We start from the raw sequence: 17,300 nt of genomic DNA on the forward strand, positions 1-17,300 counted from the left end.
ATTTTTATCTCTCTCTAGCACCTTCCATAGTGCTTTTTGCCACACAGGAGAGAACAGGGTGATGAATGAACTGCCTGGCTCACTCAGGGTGTATTTTTCTAGAACGGGAGTCAGTCAGGGTGATTTTTTTTTTCAGTGTATTTTAATACTGAATTGAATAGGTGTGATATCCTACCAAATACCTGACTTTGAATTATGACAGAAAATATATTAAGTTATCACTTAAACAGATTTAACAAACTGAGATTATTTATCAGATTATCTCAATTAGAGTTTGTTTAACTACTCAACATTTTAAATACATCTTCTTACATGGTAAGCTGATGTATTTAAAATAAAATTTATCTAAAGGTGAGTCACAGAATAACCAAAGGTGGAAGATGCTTCCCCTTTTTTAAAATATTCATGTGGAATTTATACTTTTCGATAATAATATATGATTTACTATATGTTAACTAGAATTTCAGAGGGCTGAAATTATTTTCCTAAAGGTAGGAAAACAGAAAACATTATTTAACTCTAAAAGATGTTCTCTCCATTTTACATAATATTTTAAATACAACAAAACTATGAGATAAAAAGCCCAGTGGTCTACTTAGGAAGGTGGATGCCTCACTGGAGACATGCACATGAAGAGTCCAGACTCTTGGGATCATTTATGCAAAGATCTACTCTATATTTGCTCTATACCATGTCCTGTGCTAGTTGAGACACCCTAATAGGTGGACAAAAAATATTCTTACCCTTAAGGCATCTACCAGGTGACAGTCTCAAATAATCAACAAGCACATTTTTAAAGAATACTACATAATGAACTTTAAACACATTTTTAAATAAATGCCAACAATACAGTCTCTTTTTAGTTACAAAAAATGCCATATGAAAAGCTCCTTTCATCAAAATTTAGGAGATTATAAATAATGACTTTGTAGAATGAAATACCAAATAAAGACGAATATTTTCTTAAAGGAAGGGAGGGGAGTATTTTGTGACATGATAATTCTAATGAGTGTTGATGGTTCTAATGACTCAGCTTCACCTGGCTTTAAAAAGATACATTTCTGAAACATCTCTTCTCCTCACATTAGAAAAGTGAAAAAACACACCACAGCAGCAGAACCAAATTAATGACAAATATCACCCATTTATGAACACATATTCCATTGAGCATTTACTATGTCTGAGCCATGGTGTGAATATTTTGGTAGATGCAAAGAAGCAAATGCTGTTTAGTAGAGAAGACATGGTGGCCACATGAAATGTGACATGCCATTTCACAAGTACAGAGCATGTGCCATGGAAGTTGGGAGAACAGGGACAAAACCAACTTCTAGAAGAGGGGAGTGACAGAGGCAGGATGGAAACAAGTAGTAGAAAAAAATCAGGGACAATGTCAGGGAGAAGAGTCAGTCATGAAGGAGGGAAAGATGTGAAGAAGAAAGGGATTCTGGAAGAGGGAATCCAAGGCAAAGAGATAATAATGTGCAGAATGATTTTGGAAGGCACCCAGCGAGAGTGGAGAAAACACAAGAAATAAGGTCAACTGAATGTTGAGTTGATTTTTCATGATTTCATGACAAATTTATATGAATTGATATCCTGTCTTTTCAAGTCCCTTGTGACCAGTCCTGTGCTTTTGTGAAAGGACTTCATGAGGTAAGAGATCTAAGCCTGTGCCCTTGACTCTAGTGAAGGAAATCTACCTTGGAGGAAGCCAAATCCAATATCATCAATAATTTACAAAATTAGAGTGCTCTTGAGTGCTTTGAAGAATTATGGCTAACTTGCAGCTGTTTCAAGACACAGCTCATATGAGGTAGGTCTCAAGAATCAATACTATTTTTCATTATTTCTCTTTCAGAGTGGGTGAACACTTGTCACAGAAACAATAATGTTGAAAGTAACTTGAACATATACTGAATAATAAGAGCTTAGTGTAAATTAGTTTGGATGTTTTTGACTTATAGTTTTATATTTGCATAATTTATATTTGAAGTAAACCAACGTGTAGAACATTTCCAACAAAATTACTAGAAGATTTTTTTTCTAAAAGAATTAGTGTTATTAAAATGTGTTACATCTTGGAAACCAAGCACTTAAAACAAATAGGTCCCAAAAAGATGTTAATCTTTTTCTATCATCTAAAATTTAAATCTCAAAACAGATGTAAGTTGTTGTGAGTGAAACACAAGACTAAAATGTCCTGTCTAGAATAACAGATGATGACTTGCATTTTTTTAAAGCATTTCATGAATACTCCATATTTTGAAGAGTTTGTCTGGTATATAAGATAATTAGAATCATTGATTTCAACATAGTTTTTCTTCCTGTTTATAACCTTGACAGGGACAAATATTCAAAGGTGAAAAACATCTCATGCAGAATATATCACAGAGGGATTTTCATTTTTTTCTAGAATCTGTCACCAAATTGGCATATTATTGATATTCATTCTTTAATTACCTTCATGCTTCTATATAAGTAAAATACTGTAATTTTAGAAAAATAAAAAAAGTATTTGTCATTTGAGGAAAGAAATTTTGCTCTGTAGTAAGAGGAATGATGTCAAGTCTACAGCTTTGATAACTTGGCAGGAATTCAGGCTTTCTGCCACTTCATGAAATTCAAATACCAATTGGTCAACTTGCAAAATATCCAAGGCTAGTAATCATAATACATACATCACAACCAAAGACTAACTCTTGAGTATAGAAACAATTCAGGAAAGAAAGGAGGTTAAGCACAAATAAATTAAGGTCACAATTTACATTGCACCACTGATCTGAGGAGAAACTAAGTTAATACATGAACATTTTGAGCATTCATGAATCAACCACTAAGTTAAAATAGTGTACAACCACTGAATATAAGGAAAATCTACTCATGGTTTATATTAAGGACAAAAACACCATCATCCCAAGGATAGTCACTGGTGGCACAGATCCCTCCTTGGTGGCCTACAGAATTCCTAAGTGTACTTCCCTGATATCCCTTACAAGACAGAACGATAATGCCAGTGCAAGTTCCTGTGGTCAGCCCAGTGTCCTCTTTCAATCCAAGGAAAGGTACAGCCTTTGGACCCTTAGGGATCCCATTTATAACACAGAGGGGGTTCCCTGGGCTGTTGATGGCCACATTAGCAAGCAATCCTGAGAGATACTACTGAAAGTGAATAAATGAATAACTATAATTACAAATAACTCTTGAAAGTGTTGGCCAGTACATAAAGCTATTTCTGCTTTGCATGAAGTTTATGATTCTTTTCTCACTTCCCCTTAAGTTATCCACATCACATGATATAAGCTTTTTGGGATATTCACTTCCATCTAAATATTATCACTAAATTCTTAGGTGTTGTCAGCAAGAATTTTTAATGCTTGCCTTTAAGGACATGAAATATGCATTTAAAACTAGTACCCGTGCATTTGTATGCCAACTTCAAACCTTAACAGCTGATCTACAATCACAGATTTTTAAAAATATGAACATGTAAAGATTTTTAAAAAGCTGCTGGGAAAACAAATTTTTAGAAAAACAATAAAAATGGTCTTATGAATAAAACAAAATTTTCCTCTGCATCTGATTTATATCATCATATCCAATATATAATATTTTTTACATTCTGCTATTTCTCTCTGTGGATGTTAGAAGTATTTTTGTTTTAAATTTTAAGCTTCACACTCAAAAAGGTATTTCTGCAGCACAACAATTTGACGTGTTGGTTTGTTCTAAACCATCTCATTTAGAAGAAAGAAACAAATTTATAATCTGTTTAAATTATGAGGGAATTTGGAAAACAGCATTGCATGTGTATGTGTGTCTGTATATCTGTGTGATGGAAACAATAATGATGTGATGAATCCCAGTTTCCTTGGAAACAGCATGACCAAAGCATATTGTGTATTCATAGTAAGATGCAGACTTATTTAGAAACATAACAGTGTGATACTAAGTATATTTTCCAGTAAGAAGTTCAGGATAATTTTGCTTATGGAAGCCTGAGTTTTTTCACAGATCCTGGGTTTCTCTGACCAACCCTATTTATGTTTTGCTGAAATGACGGGAGCCATTTACATTCATTTAACTGCCTCTATTCATTCATAAATGTTTGTGAACCTATTCTGGGCCACCAGTGAGCTATGGACATAGGAAATACTCCAAAGAGCTGCTGTATTCCTCTGAGAAACAGACCCATTATGCACTAAGAACCTGTAAAAAGCAAGGAAACACCACGGACTTGAGAAATGACTAAGTTCAGCAAGAAGAATTAAATAATAAAGGAATGTAGAAGCAAGCCCAGCATGTAAGCAAGGAGAAATATATTTTTGAGAACTTGATGGGATGCAAGAGGTAGAAAGATAAAAACAAAAATTATATAGAAATGATAATGTACTTTCTTCAAAGTACTGTTTATAATTGCAATGACATACTGTTTTTATTAAAAAATAAACTGAAATGACATGTAATTACAAAGTTACTTTGTAACTGGAAGGATGTAAACACTGAGCTGAGCTGGAGGGGGTGGACATTATTTATGATCTTTCTTGGAGTGTACTGCCCAAGGCTTCCTAAAGCAATGTGCCCTCCTTGGCTACTGCTATCTGGGTTTGCCAGGCTCTGGCTTTTGTGAACACACTGACAGGGGAGGACCAGTGCAGATGGAGGAGAGCCCTTGGAAGAGCATGGCTCCTACCTTACACTAAGGACCTTGAACTAGGATCTAAGCCAGACAGAGATGACAGAGGGGCCTGCCCACACTGTAAAAGAACAGTGGCATGGTGGATAATCAAATTTGTAATTTTATCACTAAAGGAATAAGGCAGCATTTAGGAAAAATGCTATTGCCTGTCAGGTTCAGGCTACCACTCCACATGGTATTCACATGTTCTGTTCTTTTTGCAGAGAACTAGAAGCTTATGGCTTCTCTATCTTCTTTACTAATTTTGGTTTTATATAAAACTCAGTGACTTGCAGGAGGCAACATTTCAGGTCATAAACAACAAGCCACACAATTCCTATTTAAGGGTCATATAAGTAACTGTAGTTAGACAGATGAGCGGTAGGGGGCAAGGTGGGTCTGTGATAGGCAGGATTGGTGAGTGGTCAAGCTGGTAGAGGGCCTACCTGGTTGCTTTCACTCTTGGAACGGTCATTCTTCGCCTTGGCTGTCTTTTCTGCAAGCTTCTTCTGCCTTTGAGGGCCTCTTCCAAAGAAAATGTAGTTGACAAAGGCATACTCCAGAAGGGCCAGAAACACAAAGACAAAGCAGCCCATGAGGTACATGTCAATGGCTTTGACGTAGGGGATTTTGGGCAATGTCTCCCGGAGGTGTGTGTTGATGGTTGTCATTGTCAGCACGGTAGTGATCCCTACAAAAGAAACAGAAGTGTGAGAGGCTGAAAATTTGCTGCTCCATTCCTGACTTTTCACTTTTGTATTTTCTCAAACAGCTTGAAATAGTTGGAGATATTAGCTTGAATATTATTGGGCAATCAGCAAAAGAGCATGAAACATGTCATGTGGGCAGCAGGTCAGGTCAAGAAGCTGACACCTCTATTCCCTCGCAGGGCACTACCACATGGTACTTGGCCCATAGATAGAGGGAATTCAGAGTATACAGAGAGTTGTGTAGACAGCAAAGGATAATGTGCTTTTTATGAAAGATGGGAAAAAAATGAAAATGAAACCAGAAATTAACATCGAATTCTCAGTGTCTGAATGAGCTTTCAAGAAGAATGAATCTATGATGAATCAAGGACGAGGGTCTCAGGGGCCTACCTGTCAGAAGAAAACAATTCTTACTATAATGCTTTTTAAAAAGGGGGGATGGGGCAATGATTTTCAAAACTGTTAATGAACATGATCCAGTCCTGAGCTCAAAAAGAAAGGAATATTTCAAGGAAGCTCCTGACAGCAGATTAGCTCACAGTATTTTCCTCCTTAACTAAGAGTCTATATAAGCGTCTCAGAACATTCTTGGTGAAATCAAGGTATAATGATTGTATTCAAAGTGTTGAATCTTGCCATACTCTGGAGCAAGACAGATCCTCATCACTCCTTTTTTATGTCATTATGTTGACTTCTCTACATAGTAGTGTGTGAATGATCTCAGTTTTTGCCCAACAGAGCCAAGTCCAGTCTCCAAAAACATATAAGGACCATATTTTGCAATTCTTCCATAGCAATGGACATGTTTTTCTCTACAAAGAGTTCATATGGATAATTTGAAGCCGTAGAGAGGAGGGGACATGTCAGTGACAAAACCAGAGTTTGTTGAACACAGTGAAGCCACACATCCAAGAAAGATATGGATTGCTTGTTTCTTAGTGGGACAGTAACTATTACAGCTGACTTGCTCTCTCTTACAATACTAAGAAGTCTCAAGGAAGAAAGATATCTCCAAAGAGTGCTCTTATCTACCTATTTAACTGGTGCCACTGAATGAGATACCCCCTGTGTCTTCTAGGACCCAGTGGAAACACTTCTTCCTCATTGCTATGTCATGCCTTCCCTCAAAAAGGAGACTTTTGAAAGTAAAGCTTTAGCCATGGTCCTGCAGCCACAGTAACTTGAAAAAAAGATGTCACTGAGGCCAGGGGACAGTGCAGGCCAGAGAGGTAACTGTTGCTAAGATACACGGCAGAGCCCAGACCACCTCTACATATGATTCTGCCCAAAGGCATCTGAGTCTGCAGATCCTCACCCAACTCTCCAGTGTAGGGTTTGTATTCGTTAAGAACCTTAGTTTGATGCCCTCTAGATTTCCATCCTATTGTTGGAGGTAGGCATCCTCATCCTGTGTATCCCATACAGAGAACCTCCTGACCACAGATCTCCTCTTGCTCAGGACCATCGGGAAAGCAGGGAATAAAGCCTGGTCTTCTGTCACTAGCATGTGCTTTCCTTCCACCCATCTCTAAACTGCTATTAAAAGTAGAGGAGGGAATTGAGGCACTGAAAACTATTTTTATATATAACTGCAAATCATGATAGCTTATGTAATACATGGAAATTGAATATGTCAGAATATTTTAAGATTACCCTTTAAAGTACCATCATGTGTACCTAGGGACTTTTAAAATTTGAAAATGGCAATAGAATGATTACAGTTTACAAATAAATGTGAAAACACCATGCAAACTCCCTGAAATTAGGTGTTCTCATCATTATTCAAAAATTTTGTAATGTTGCTGCCATAATTTTTTCCTTTCAAATGTATTTGGAAAGCTTGAATGCTTTGGTTTAGTCATTGCTTTGGTTCTCCAGTTGACTATTTTGAATGGACATGTATGACCTTAGTGGACATCCCAGGAAATGGGCTGAAAGAACACAGGGATAAGAAGACCCAGCACATGTCACAGGCACTCAGCCAGGTAAAAGCTGCCCCTGAAAAATGGGACAGGACCCTGGCTCAGGCCCATTATCTCAGGGTCAAGGAGTCCCTTAACAGTACAGTTTTGGGGTGAGTGCTCTGGGCTCTGATTAGCTCTTAGCTTAAAAGGCCAATGTGTTTACTAATTCTTTGTATCATTTTACTTCCTATCTAGATATTGTGGATGATGGTGGACTGTAGGGATTCACAGACCTGGATGGTACAGCCACATGGCCCCAAAAGCCTAGCTCTGCCACTTGCCAGCAGCATGACCTGAGCCTTGATGGGTCCACACCATTGTTTAGAACTGTTGTGAAGTCTAAATACAATGCCTGAAAATCATTGGTGATATGTTAATAAACTGGCATTGTTAACACTAACAAATAGTCATATTTATTATTACCATTACAGGGAATGAAATTATTCAGTAGCTTCTGGTTTCCTGGCAAGTACCCACAGCCACAGCCTTGCTTTGAACTCCTGTCCTTTGTCCTTGAGGGGACCCATCCAACTGCAGTACAGGAGATAACTGAATGGTTCTTTCCCTATTCTTTTACATTTATCAAGCTGTTCAGTCTTTACACTAATTGTTAGCCTCAAATTATTTCTCATTTAGATTATGCTAAGAAAATACTGTATTTGAAAAGATGCATTTATAAAAGGACTATGAAATAAAAATATAATTTGCATCATTTAATCAAAAGATATTTTCTTTCTCTTCTTTGTGATAAAAATAATGTGGCCTAAATTATTTTAGTATAAATTTTTACTTTTAAAAGGACAAGTACTATTATTCAGTGATAAGTGGACCTCAGGATTTTGAGGAAGACCATTTAATTACAACTCCCAAATTTGCAGTCTGAATGCTTGTAACACTAACAGTTCAACAGATCAGACAGTCAGCCCCTGGTCAGAAGAAGCATAAAATCCTGAAGCATACAGAGCAGCAGTGCAACACAGCTTTCTGAAGGACCAACATTTCCCTTCTCAGTAGAGAGACAACCCTAGACAACTGTAGGTCCAAGAATCCTGAGCCAGAGCCATGGATATCTTTGCTCAAAACCCCTTTGCACAGACCTGTACCTCTAAGACCTCACTTAGAAATGAGGCACATTCATCATGGTGCAACCATTTAGGATGCTGGTAACAGCACTCAAGGCATTTCAAAAGGTATGGTACAGGACAAGACAGGTGGAATGGGGTGGGAAGAGGATTTCTCCAATTAACCGCCTGCCCCCATACCATGGCCATATATTATTAAAGAGGCACAAGAGCACATAGCATTTTAATGATTTTGAGGGATCCCTCAATAATAATAATAATTAATAATAATCCTTGCTTAGCTTTATTTTTTATTTTTAATCCTTGTGTTTACAATGTAATAGACAAAATTACTCCTGTGTGTACTGTCTACTGACACCATAGGAATCACCTGTAGCAGTTAAGGGAGAGAACTGGAGTCAGACTAACTGCATTACAATTTTTATTCTGACATTTAATATTATATGATGTTGTACAAGTTATGTAGCTTCTCCATACCTAGTTTTCCTGCTCTGTAAAATGGGAGCAATAACATTGCTTACTGTGCTATGGATGTTCTGCAGAATAGATAAGGCAACCCCATTAATGTCCTTGCAAAGAACCTGGCACCTGAGTATTTGGTAAAGTTCAGCCTTGATTATTGTGTTGTCATTCAGTGTTCATGATCCTATGATATACTTTTCCTCAAGTTATTGAAGGTAACCAGGTGACATTTCCCAATCCCTGCAGATCCAAGCTCAGAGACCCTGTTCTATGTAGGCAGAAGGTGGGACAGATGGAGTGAACACACTGGTATTCTACTTTGAGATCTGGACTTGGACTTTTATCTGCTCAGATGCTGTGGCCTTAAGGTCACAGCTGCCTTCAAGACCCCCAGGCCTCAGGTTCACCTTGACACTGGCAAATGCCCATTCATTTCTGTCTCTGTGCTCACATCTGCCTCCCAGACTTGTGACTTTGGTCAGAATCTGGAGCTCCTCCAGTGGTGAAGACTTAGCAACTCTGGGCAGACCATTCCTTTGTCTTAACAAAGCCATAACAGGATGATTTAGGTTTATAATAATAATGCTGTGTTGTTAGAAAAGGTGGAATCTACTTTCACATACTGTAATAAGGTTGGGTTGACTACAACTCACTTCAGATAGAGTATCTGTTTAATATTGTGGAAGTCAGTATTTTACAATTAAGGAGCTATAGAATTTATATATCTATAAAAGTTAGAAATTCACATTTTCAGCTCACCTCACTCATATTGATGTCAGATAATTACAGTTCTTTGGTACTCATATTTCTCTTGTTATTTCAATAATGACAAATTCTCAAAGGCTGATTCACTGTGAAACTCATGAAGCTTCAGCTTCAGGTCTCCAATTGCATAAGCCTCTCCCAGGCTTGGGGCAGGATCCTGGATATTTTATATTTGTCTATTTTATATTCTTTTTCTTAAAGAGAGACCCTGAAAATGTATAAGCTAACAGATCTGCAAAATTTAGATCTGACCGTCCAAAATCATTGCAGGTCTGGTTTTTCCAGGTGAGATGAAGAGAAAATACTTTAACAAAGAGTAATCTGGTAACATTAAAAAAAAAAAAAAGAAGAAGGGCAAAACCTTCATAAAGGACTTATGTTACAGGGTAACCTCTTAAGGCTGTAGAAAAATCCTACAGATCTTTAGGGATGTTTTTCTCGCCATTCCCATTAAAAATACATAATAATTAATATGGCACTTTTAGTTTTTTGATAGTTTCTTCTTCTCAAAGCAATTTTTTATTCAATGAACACATTTTGGAATAGCTACCTAATTTCCTATGTATTAATCTATTCATGAATGTAACTCTGCAAGTCACCTGTCATTCTAAACCAGACATCTACATACACACATGTACACACATTTTCCCAGGGAAAAAGATGTCATTCAACTTGAAGTCCTGGAAAAATATGGTAAACAAAATCAGGAAGAAAAAGGGATAACTGGAACCCTGAAATATTATAGCTTTCTGTAAGCTAATTTACCAGCAAATGCATTGATAATTATTTTCCATCTATTTGTAAAAGTATTACCAATAATTTTGCTTTCAGGAATTGAATTCAATCCTACCAGAGGAGGGATGGACTGGATAATTGCTCTTCAGCCCTATACTCAACTAAAATGTGTTTAAATGATAAACAAACAAACAAATAATATATAGTATTCTTTTAATAATCTAAACATATAACAAATGATATAGGAACCTGTAAAATACCTTGCATATCAGCTAACAATCCAATTGCCAAATGACCAGTGGCCAGTACAGATCACTAGAGCTCCACATAATCACTCAGAATCTAATCACATATTTTAATGTTCATTAAATTATGTAATTCCAATTACATGCTATAATATTTGACTATTTTTCTGACTTAAAAAAGATGAATGCCCATTAGTCAAGTCTTCTTTCTAGGCCACAGAACAATTTTGAACAGGAGATGTTAATCCTTGATTTAAAATTAGTGTCAAAAATAGTTTTATTATGCAAATATTCGGCAAACATATTTTCCCTTTCATGGGCATGAAAATTCACATTTGAGCCTTGTAATTAAATTAACACATCAAGGAAATCATGCATGAAATTATTATTTTAAGATAAAAGTAACTTTATGGGCAAGACTAGTGTCATGATGCCAAAAAATTGTAGTTGAACTATAGCTTTTGAACTTCCTTAATACTGTAATGACATGGTTACTTTACATTTTAGTTATCATTTAAAAATAGCACATACCAAGGGCAACTCTAGCTGCAGATGCATCATAATTGATCCAGAAGGACACCCATGAGAGAATCGTAATTAGTATCGAGGGCATGTAAGTCTGGAGAATGAAGTATCCAATGTTTCTCTTCAACCGAAAGCTCAATGAGAGCCGAGGATAGGCACCTATGATAAACAGACAAAGATTACACAGGAGAAAAGACATAGCAGACAAAAAAAGTTGGCTTTGACCTCCATTGGTCAACAGCATGCATTTGAAAAGCCCATGAACTGAGGGGTGACCCATGAAATTTGCTTCTGTTTGCCTAATTGTATTTATAGAAGAATTGGGAGGGGACTTTATTTCAGTCTCTAAGAGAATGATGAGGATACTCTTCTAAAGCTAAGTGTTCAGCTGAGAATCATCCCTAGGAAAACTTTGGGAAAGTTTTTAGCTTAGAATACAGAATCATCTCAAGTATCTTGTTTATTATTTCATCAATGGCTGTACCCTTCTTCTCCATTGTAAATAAGGGAGATTTGTTTCAGGTTTTATTGACCAAAATGGTTTTTACCGGTTGTCCCTTCTGCTCATCTGGAGCAACACTGTGCACATTGAATTACTGACCCTCACCTAAAGAATCTCAAGGGTACCCTGAGAGCTGCAGAGGCATAGACGCAGACCCAGTCTTACAGAAGGTGGCAGTATACACTGTGATGCTCTACTCTGACCACAGACAAGGCATTAAGGAGAGCCTCAGAGAAGCATCTTGTCCCAGTGCTAATCTGATGTGTGCATCCAACTCAGTATACCTTTAGTATACCCACAATTACAGAATAATAAAATTGCCCACTGATTATGCCACATTTAGTTTTATATTTGCCTTCTCCATTTTATTTTGCTTTTCTTGCAGCAAAGAGAGTGTAGGCTCCATTTCCTCCTGTCCACTTCAACCATCCACTTTATCAGTTCCAAATCTCCCTGATCTACATTCTAGTGAAGCTGCTGGAAGGTCAACCAGTGAAAACCCAATGACCTTCTCTAATCATCCATTTCCTTGCCTCTTTCTCTTCCACAATCACTGATGGATGGTGCTCCCTTCCTGAGATTGCAGTACCTCGCTCATCTTGACCTCCTTCTACTCTAAGACTGACAACCTCCTATTCTCCCACACCCAAATTTTCCAGACTTTGTTCCATGTATCTTTTTGTTTTTGTCTCTATATTCTTTTCCTAAGAAGTCTGACTCACTCATATGACTATTAGTTCTATGTTGAAAATGAAAGATTTTTATCTCCAGGCTCCTACTTTGCCATCAACCACATTTTCAGCTGGAATTATGTAAAGGAGAAAAGAAGAAGAAGGGGACTTAGCACTTAAAGGCTAAGAATGTGGGAAATTTCCTCCAGTCATTTGTGTGTGTGTGCATAATTTCTATTACATAGCTCTGATCAAATGCATACATCATACTGTCATCATAGCATAAACATTTTCATACTTATTTCAAGTTATTCGTAAACACAATTTAAAATTCTTCCCAATTTTCCTTCAAATATATACATATGTACTCTAGTTTACAAAAATATTTTCCTGAATGCAACAAATTTTTATTATTTCCATTTTTACAAAACTATAAACACTATTCTTAATATCTCTGCATAGTGTCCTTTCACTGTATTTCGACTTGTTTCCTTAGGATGAAAATGCCAAAAGAGGAATTGCTAGGCCATTGCAATTGCCTAGCAAGGCATAGGCAATTGCTAGGAATTGTTTAGGCTTTTGATGGTTATTGCCAAATTACTTTGTCAAAAAATCATACCAGTGTACACGTCACTATCAGCACTTTATAGAATTCCCTACTCACCTTGTAAACATGACAATGTTCCAGAACATTTCTTAAAAATACCTTTTTTTTAAAAAAATTTTTTTAACGTTTATTTATTTTTGAGACAGAGAGAGACAGAGCATGAATGGGGGAGGGTCAGAGAGAGAGGGAGACACAGAATCGGAAGCAGGCTCCAGGCTCTGAGCCATCAGCCCAGAACCTGACGCGGGGCTCGAACTCATGGACCGCGAGATCGTGACCTGAGCTGAAGTCAGACGCTTCACCGACTGAGCCACCCAGGCGCCCCAAAAATACCTTTTGATAATTTCTTTGGGAAAATTTTGTCCTTTCCAATTACTCTCTTTAATTGCATACTTCCTAAATGTTTGTTTTTCTTTTGTATATAAGCTCATATATGATCTGATTATACTATTTATTCATTTTTCTTATTTTTATTCCTTTTTTTAACCTATTCATTTCAGTTCTTTTGACATTAATCCTTGCGTGCATTCTCTGCAAGCATTTCTTCAGTTGTTTGTTTTAAAATTTGTAATGGCTTGAGTAGGGGACATATAAACACTTAAATTTTAGTATATAGTTGAGTTTATCCATTTCATGTTTTCCTTGTTATTTTTAAAACTTGATTTTAATCTTAGGTAAGTTCACAATAGAAATTTAATCACAAATCTATTTTGAAGGTTGATAATTATTTCAGTGTTTGATATAAAGCATCCATACACACTGTTTTTTGTTCCACAAACATCAACCAATCCTCCAAACACCATCAATGGAATAAAGCTTCCCTTGATATAGGTCTGATATACTCTATTTTTGTTTTACATTACATTTTATGTATATGTGGATCCTTGGCATGATGTGCCATTGAACTGGGTCAGAGTCCTATCTTGCCATTTCCAGATTCCTGGCCCTATGTTCCATCCACACATTCCTGAAGTACAGCACGGACACTTGCTGTCAACCCATATTCAAAATTTTATATGGCTCACTGCTTCCTAGAAAGGTCCAAATATGCATCTGGGAATTTTAGTTTCTCTAAAACATTTTCCCAAATTAACTCCTGTTTTATTTCCCACTATATCTTTTCATTAAGAATACCATTTTCTAGCTCAAAGAGTGTCCTCACTACCTAAAAATAATTGTCCATATTTCCTGCTTCTGCTGATTCACCCACATTCCTCCCTCCTGACGAAATGTTTTTCCTTACCCACGTTACAAAGCCTTAATCAAATGCCACATCTTCCATGAATTTTTTCTCCTTCTTTCCTCAAAGTGTAGGTGATTACCTTTTTGAGTTATTTTCTCTTTTATAAAATTATTACTATTTATCAAGACAGGATCTTCCTTAGTAAGTTGTACAGTCCCTAAAGCAGAGTTTGTGAAGTGATGTATTTTTCATATAATATGATGCCTAGGTAAATGTCTAAACTATCATAGGTTATCAACAAATACATCTGTATACATAAAAATGGGAGTATTTGGTTTATTTATGTTACTCTCTAGCAAGTGTAATACTCAAAACGTTCAACATCTTTACTGAATGTTTGAACTCCCATAGCAACTTTAATATCTTTATCAAAGTAAATTCATTGTTGGATCTTAGTTTGAAATTTAATGACAATCTCAGGCTTTACTTATCACTTAATCATTTGCTGCTCTTGTTTCAGTTATGTCTCACTCTATCCACTATACTGGAATAGTTTCTGTATTTGTCAAGATAGGTTGGTTTATGTTGCAATAACAAAAAGAACCCCAGATCTCTATAGCTTAAAACAAAGATTTTTATTTTCTTGTGTATCCACTTAGCTTTCTGTATCTGGAACACTGCTGGATACCATGGTAGAAGTGCCACACATACTCCCCCTTACACTTTCTTGTCTAGAGCAAGTCCTACTGTCAATCTTTATGTCATTGGAGTAAGAGTTTAGTCCTTTCCCAGAGGAGATGAGTAACTTTTTTTTGAGTGATAATATAATCTATCTTATTGCCCAACTTTCATTTTTCTACATCAAATTGCTTAATATTTTCCAAAGTACACAGTCTTCAGGGAAATTGTTCCCAACGGAAGCAAATGTTGATACCTATTCAATGAAGTATGATTAACACTATTGGGAATACTTGCCCCCTGTAATAGGGAGGTCAGTGAAATGAATGCAAAGTCAAATATTTGGAAAATCATTATAACCTTGAGGAAGGGAATACTAATCTCACTTGAAAAATAACTTGATCTCTGGAAATTTTCCAAGATATAACACAGAATTTAGAATAACAGAATTCATAATGCAAAAATTAGATTTCAGAAATATTCCACTTTCTTATGTTTGTAGAGTAAATACATTCTACTTATTGAAACCGAAGTGATACTTCAAATAAAAAAAAAAGTTTTAGGCATTCACCATATGCCCCACACATTCTAGTCTCATAATCGCAGAGGTGGGGATGGTGAAGGGAGCAGACAACAAATGAATAAGAAGGGGTTCTACATTCTCATCTAGGTCCTAATCCATGTCAGAGAAAGACTCATACAGTTTGGCCCTGGTAAAACAGAGTAAGAGTCTTGCTGGAGATAGAAAGATATTCTAGAGCATGAGATTTGGTGATGCAGGGGACGTTTCATAGCATCTGAACCAAGATACTATTCCTGGTTGAATACAATTCTTTTCAGGCAGGGAAGCAGGAGAGCGTTCAAGGTAAAAGACTCACTAGGGCAAATGAAGAAAAGCCTTTCAATACACCATGAGAAATAGGCCTTAGAATGTTAATAAACATGAGTTCTAAGATATATTAAGACCTGTTTCAGGTCAAGGCCTTTGTCATTGGATATGCATCTTAAAGAGCACATAAAGTCTTTTTGTAGCTTTGTTAAACAAAGTCCTTACATTCAGGGTGAATGCCATGATGTATGCTGTATCTATGGGAAATCTCCCCACATAGCTAGTGGTTAATAAAGTTGAGAAGTAGTGAGTCAGCTACACTAAGACATACCCTTCAAAACAGCAATAGAGCTTAAAAATTACAACAGAAAGGCACAGAAGCCCTAAAGCCTGTGTGCCAATGCAGATGTGGTCAGGTTCCCAAGTAGTTGCTGAGCCAACAAAGAGAGGAACAGTCCCTGAACACAAGTGCATTGTTCCAGTTCAGGGCTTCCTTGGCAAAACTACCTATTGAAGATGCTGATCTCAACCCTTTCTCCTCAGACGCACTAAAAGTTATGCCAAAAACAAGGCTCTGGGTACGGAATCTAGCCTAATTTAATATTGTGCTCTAAAGCATTAATATTGTTGAAGATGTCATTTAAAATGTCGACACAGAGTATCATGTCACCTTTGTGGAGGGAGAGAGCCACTCAAATGTGTCCATAAAATAATAAGCTGATATTTTAGCAACTGCAGCAGAGCTGACCTACACACATGTGCATCTCCCTCTTTAAGGTGGCCACTGTGAGGGGCTCTCCCACCATTGCCTAAAAGTTTTGTGAGCTCTCAGTGCTGCTCTTGAGTTTTTATTTTTTTTATCATACTGTCTCATTCATTTATAATCTACTTTTTTCAATTCATAACACAACCTAAAACTCAAAATAGTGTTACTAATTTTCTTCCTCCTATTACTAGTCACCGTAATTATTTTATGTTCAAAAAAATGCATGAAGGGGAGAACATATATGAAAGAGGAAAGAAAAAAAAAGAGGAAAAATAGAACTGGAACTTGAGAAAAATGTTTTCAGATTGTTTCAATAGGCAATGATTCTCATTCTGATTCTCCACAGTAAAACAAGAATATTGTATCACATGACTCTGGAGCAAAGGGTGGTGGTGTCTAAGAGTTTAGGTTCAGCCTCATGGTTTATTTGGAATATTCCTTTGGTAAGCTGATTATCTGATCAAACCCTCAGTTTCCTTGTGTTGAAATAGGGCAAGAATATCACAGTAAAAAAAAAAAAAGATAAGTAATGCTTCATCAAAATTACAAGCTATTAATCTGCAAAGTGAACTATAAGAAAATAAAACCACAGCCCACAGAATGCGAAAAAATATTTGTAAATCATATATTTGAGAAGGATCTTATATCCATAATATATAAAGAAGGCTTAAAAAAACACAACCCAATTTAAATATGGGCAAATGACTTAAATAGACATTTCTCCACAGGAGAAAGTATCCAATAAGCACATAAAAAGATGCTCAGCATTATTACTTTTTAGAAGAAAGCAAATCAAAATCACAATGAGATACCACTTCATACTTGCTAGGATGACTACAATCAAAAGACAGACATAGAAATATATGATTTGATAATTCCACTAATGGCTACTTACCCA

General features: G+C 36.5%; 1 protein-coding gene across 2 annotated transcripts in view; it reads right to left on the minus strand.

The window, feature by feature from the left end:
- Positions 1 to 17,300, minus strand: part of GABRB3 (gamma-aminobutyric acid type A receptor subunit beta3) — a 251,422-nt gene that overhangs the window by 8,331 nt on the left and 225,791 nt on the right. For both annotated transcript variants that reach the window (XM_040493883.1, XM_040493884.1), the window contains exons 7-8: positions 11,173 to 11,325; positions 5,125 to 5,369 (exon numbers count right to left, since the gene is read on the minus strand). In XM_040493883.1, coding sequence (XP_040349817.1) covers positions 5,125 to 5,369; positions 11,173 to 11,325 — 398 coding nt within the window. The remainder of the gene's footprint in view (positions 1 to 5,124; positions 5,370 to 11,172; positions 11,326 to 17,300) is intronic.

The sequence above is a fragment of the Herpailurus yagouaroundi genome, unplaced genomic scaffold (assembly GCF_014898765.1).
Source record: "Herpailurus yagouaroundi ecotype Mexico unplaced genomic scaffold, PumYag 185, whole genome shotgun sequence".
Taxonomy (NCBI): domain Eukaryota; kingdom Metazoa; phylum Chordata; class Mammalia; order Carnivora; family Felidae; genus Herpailurus; species Herpailurus yagouaroundi.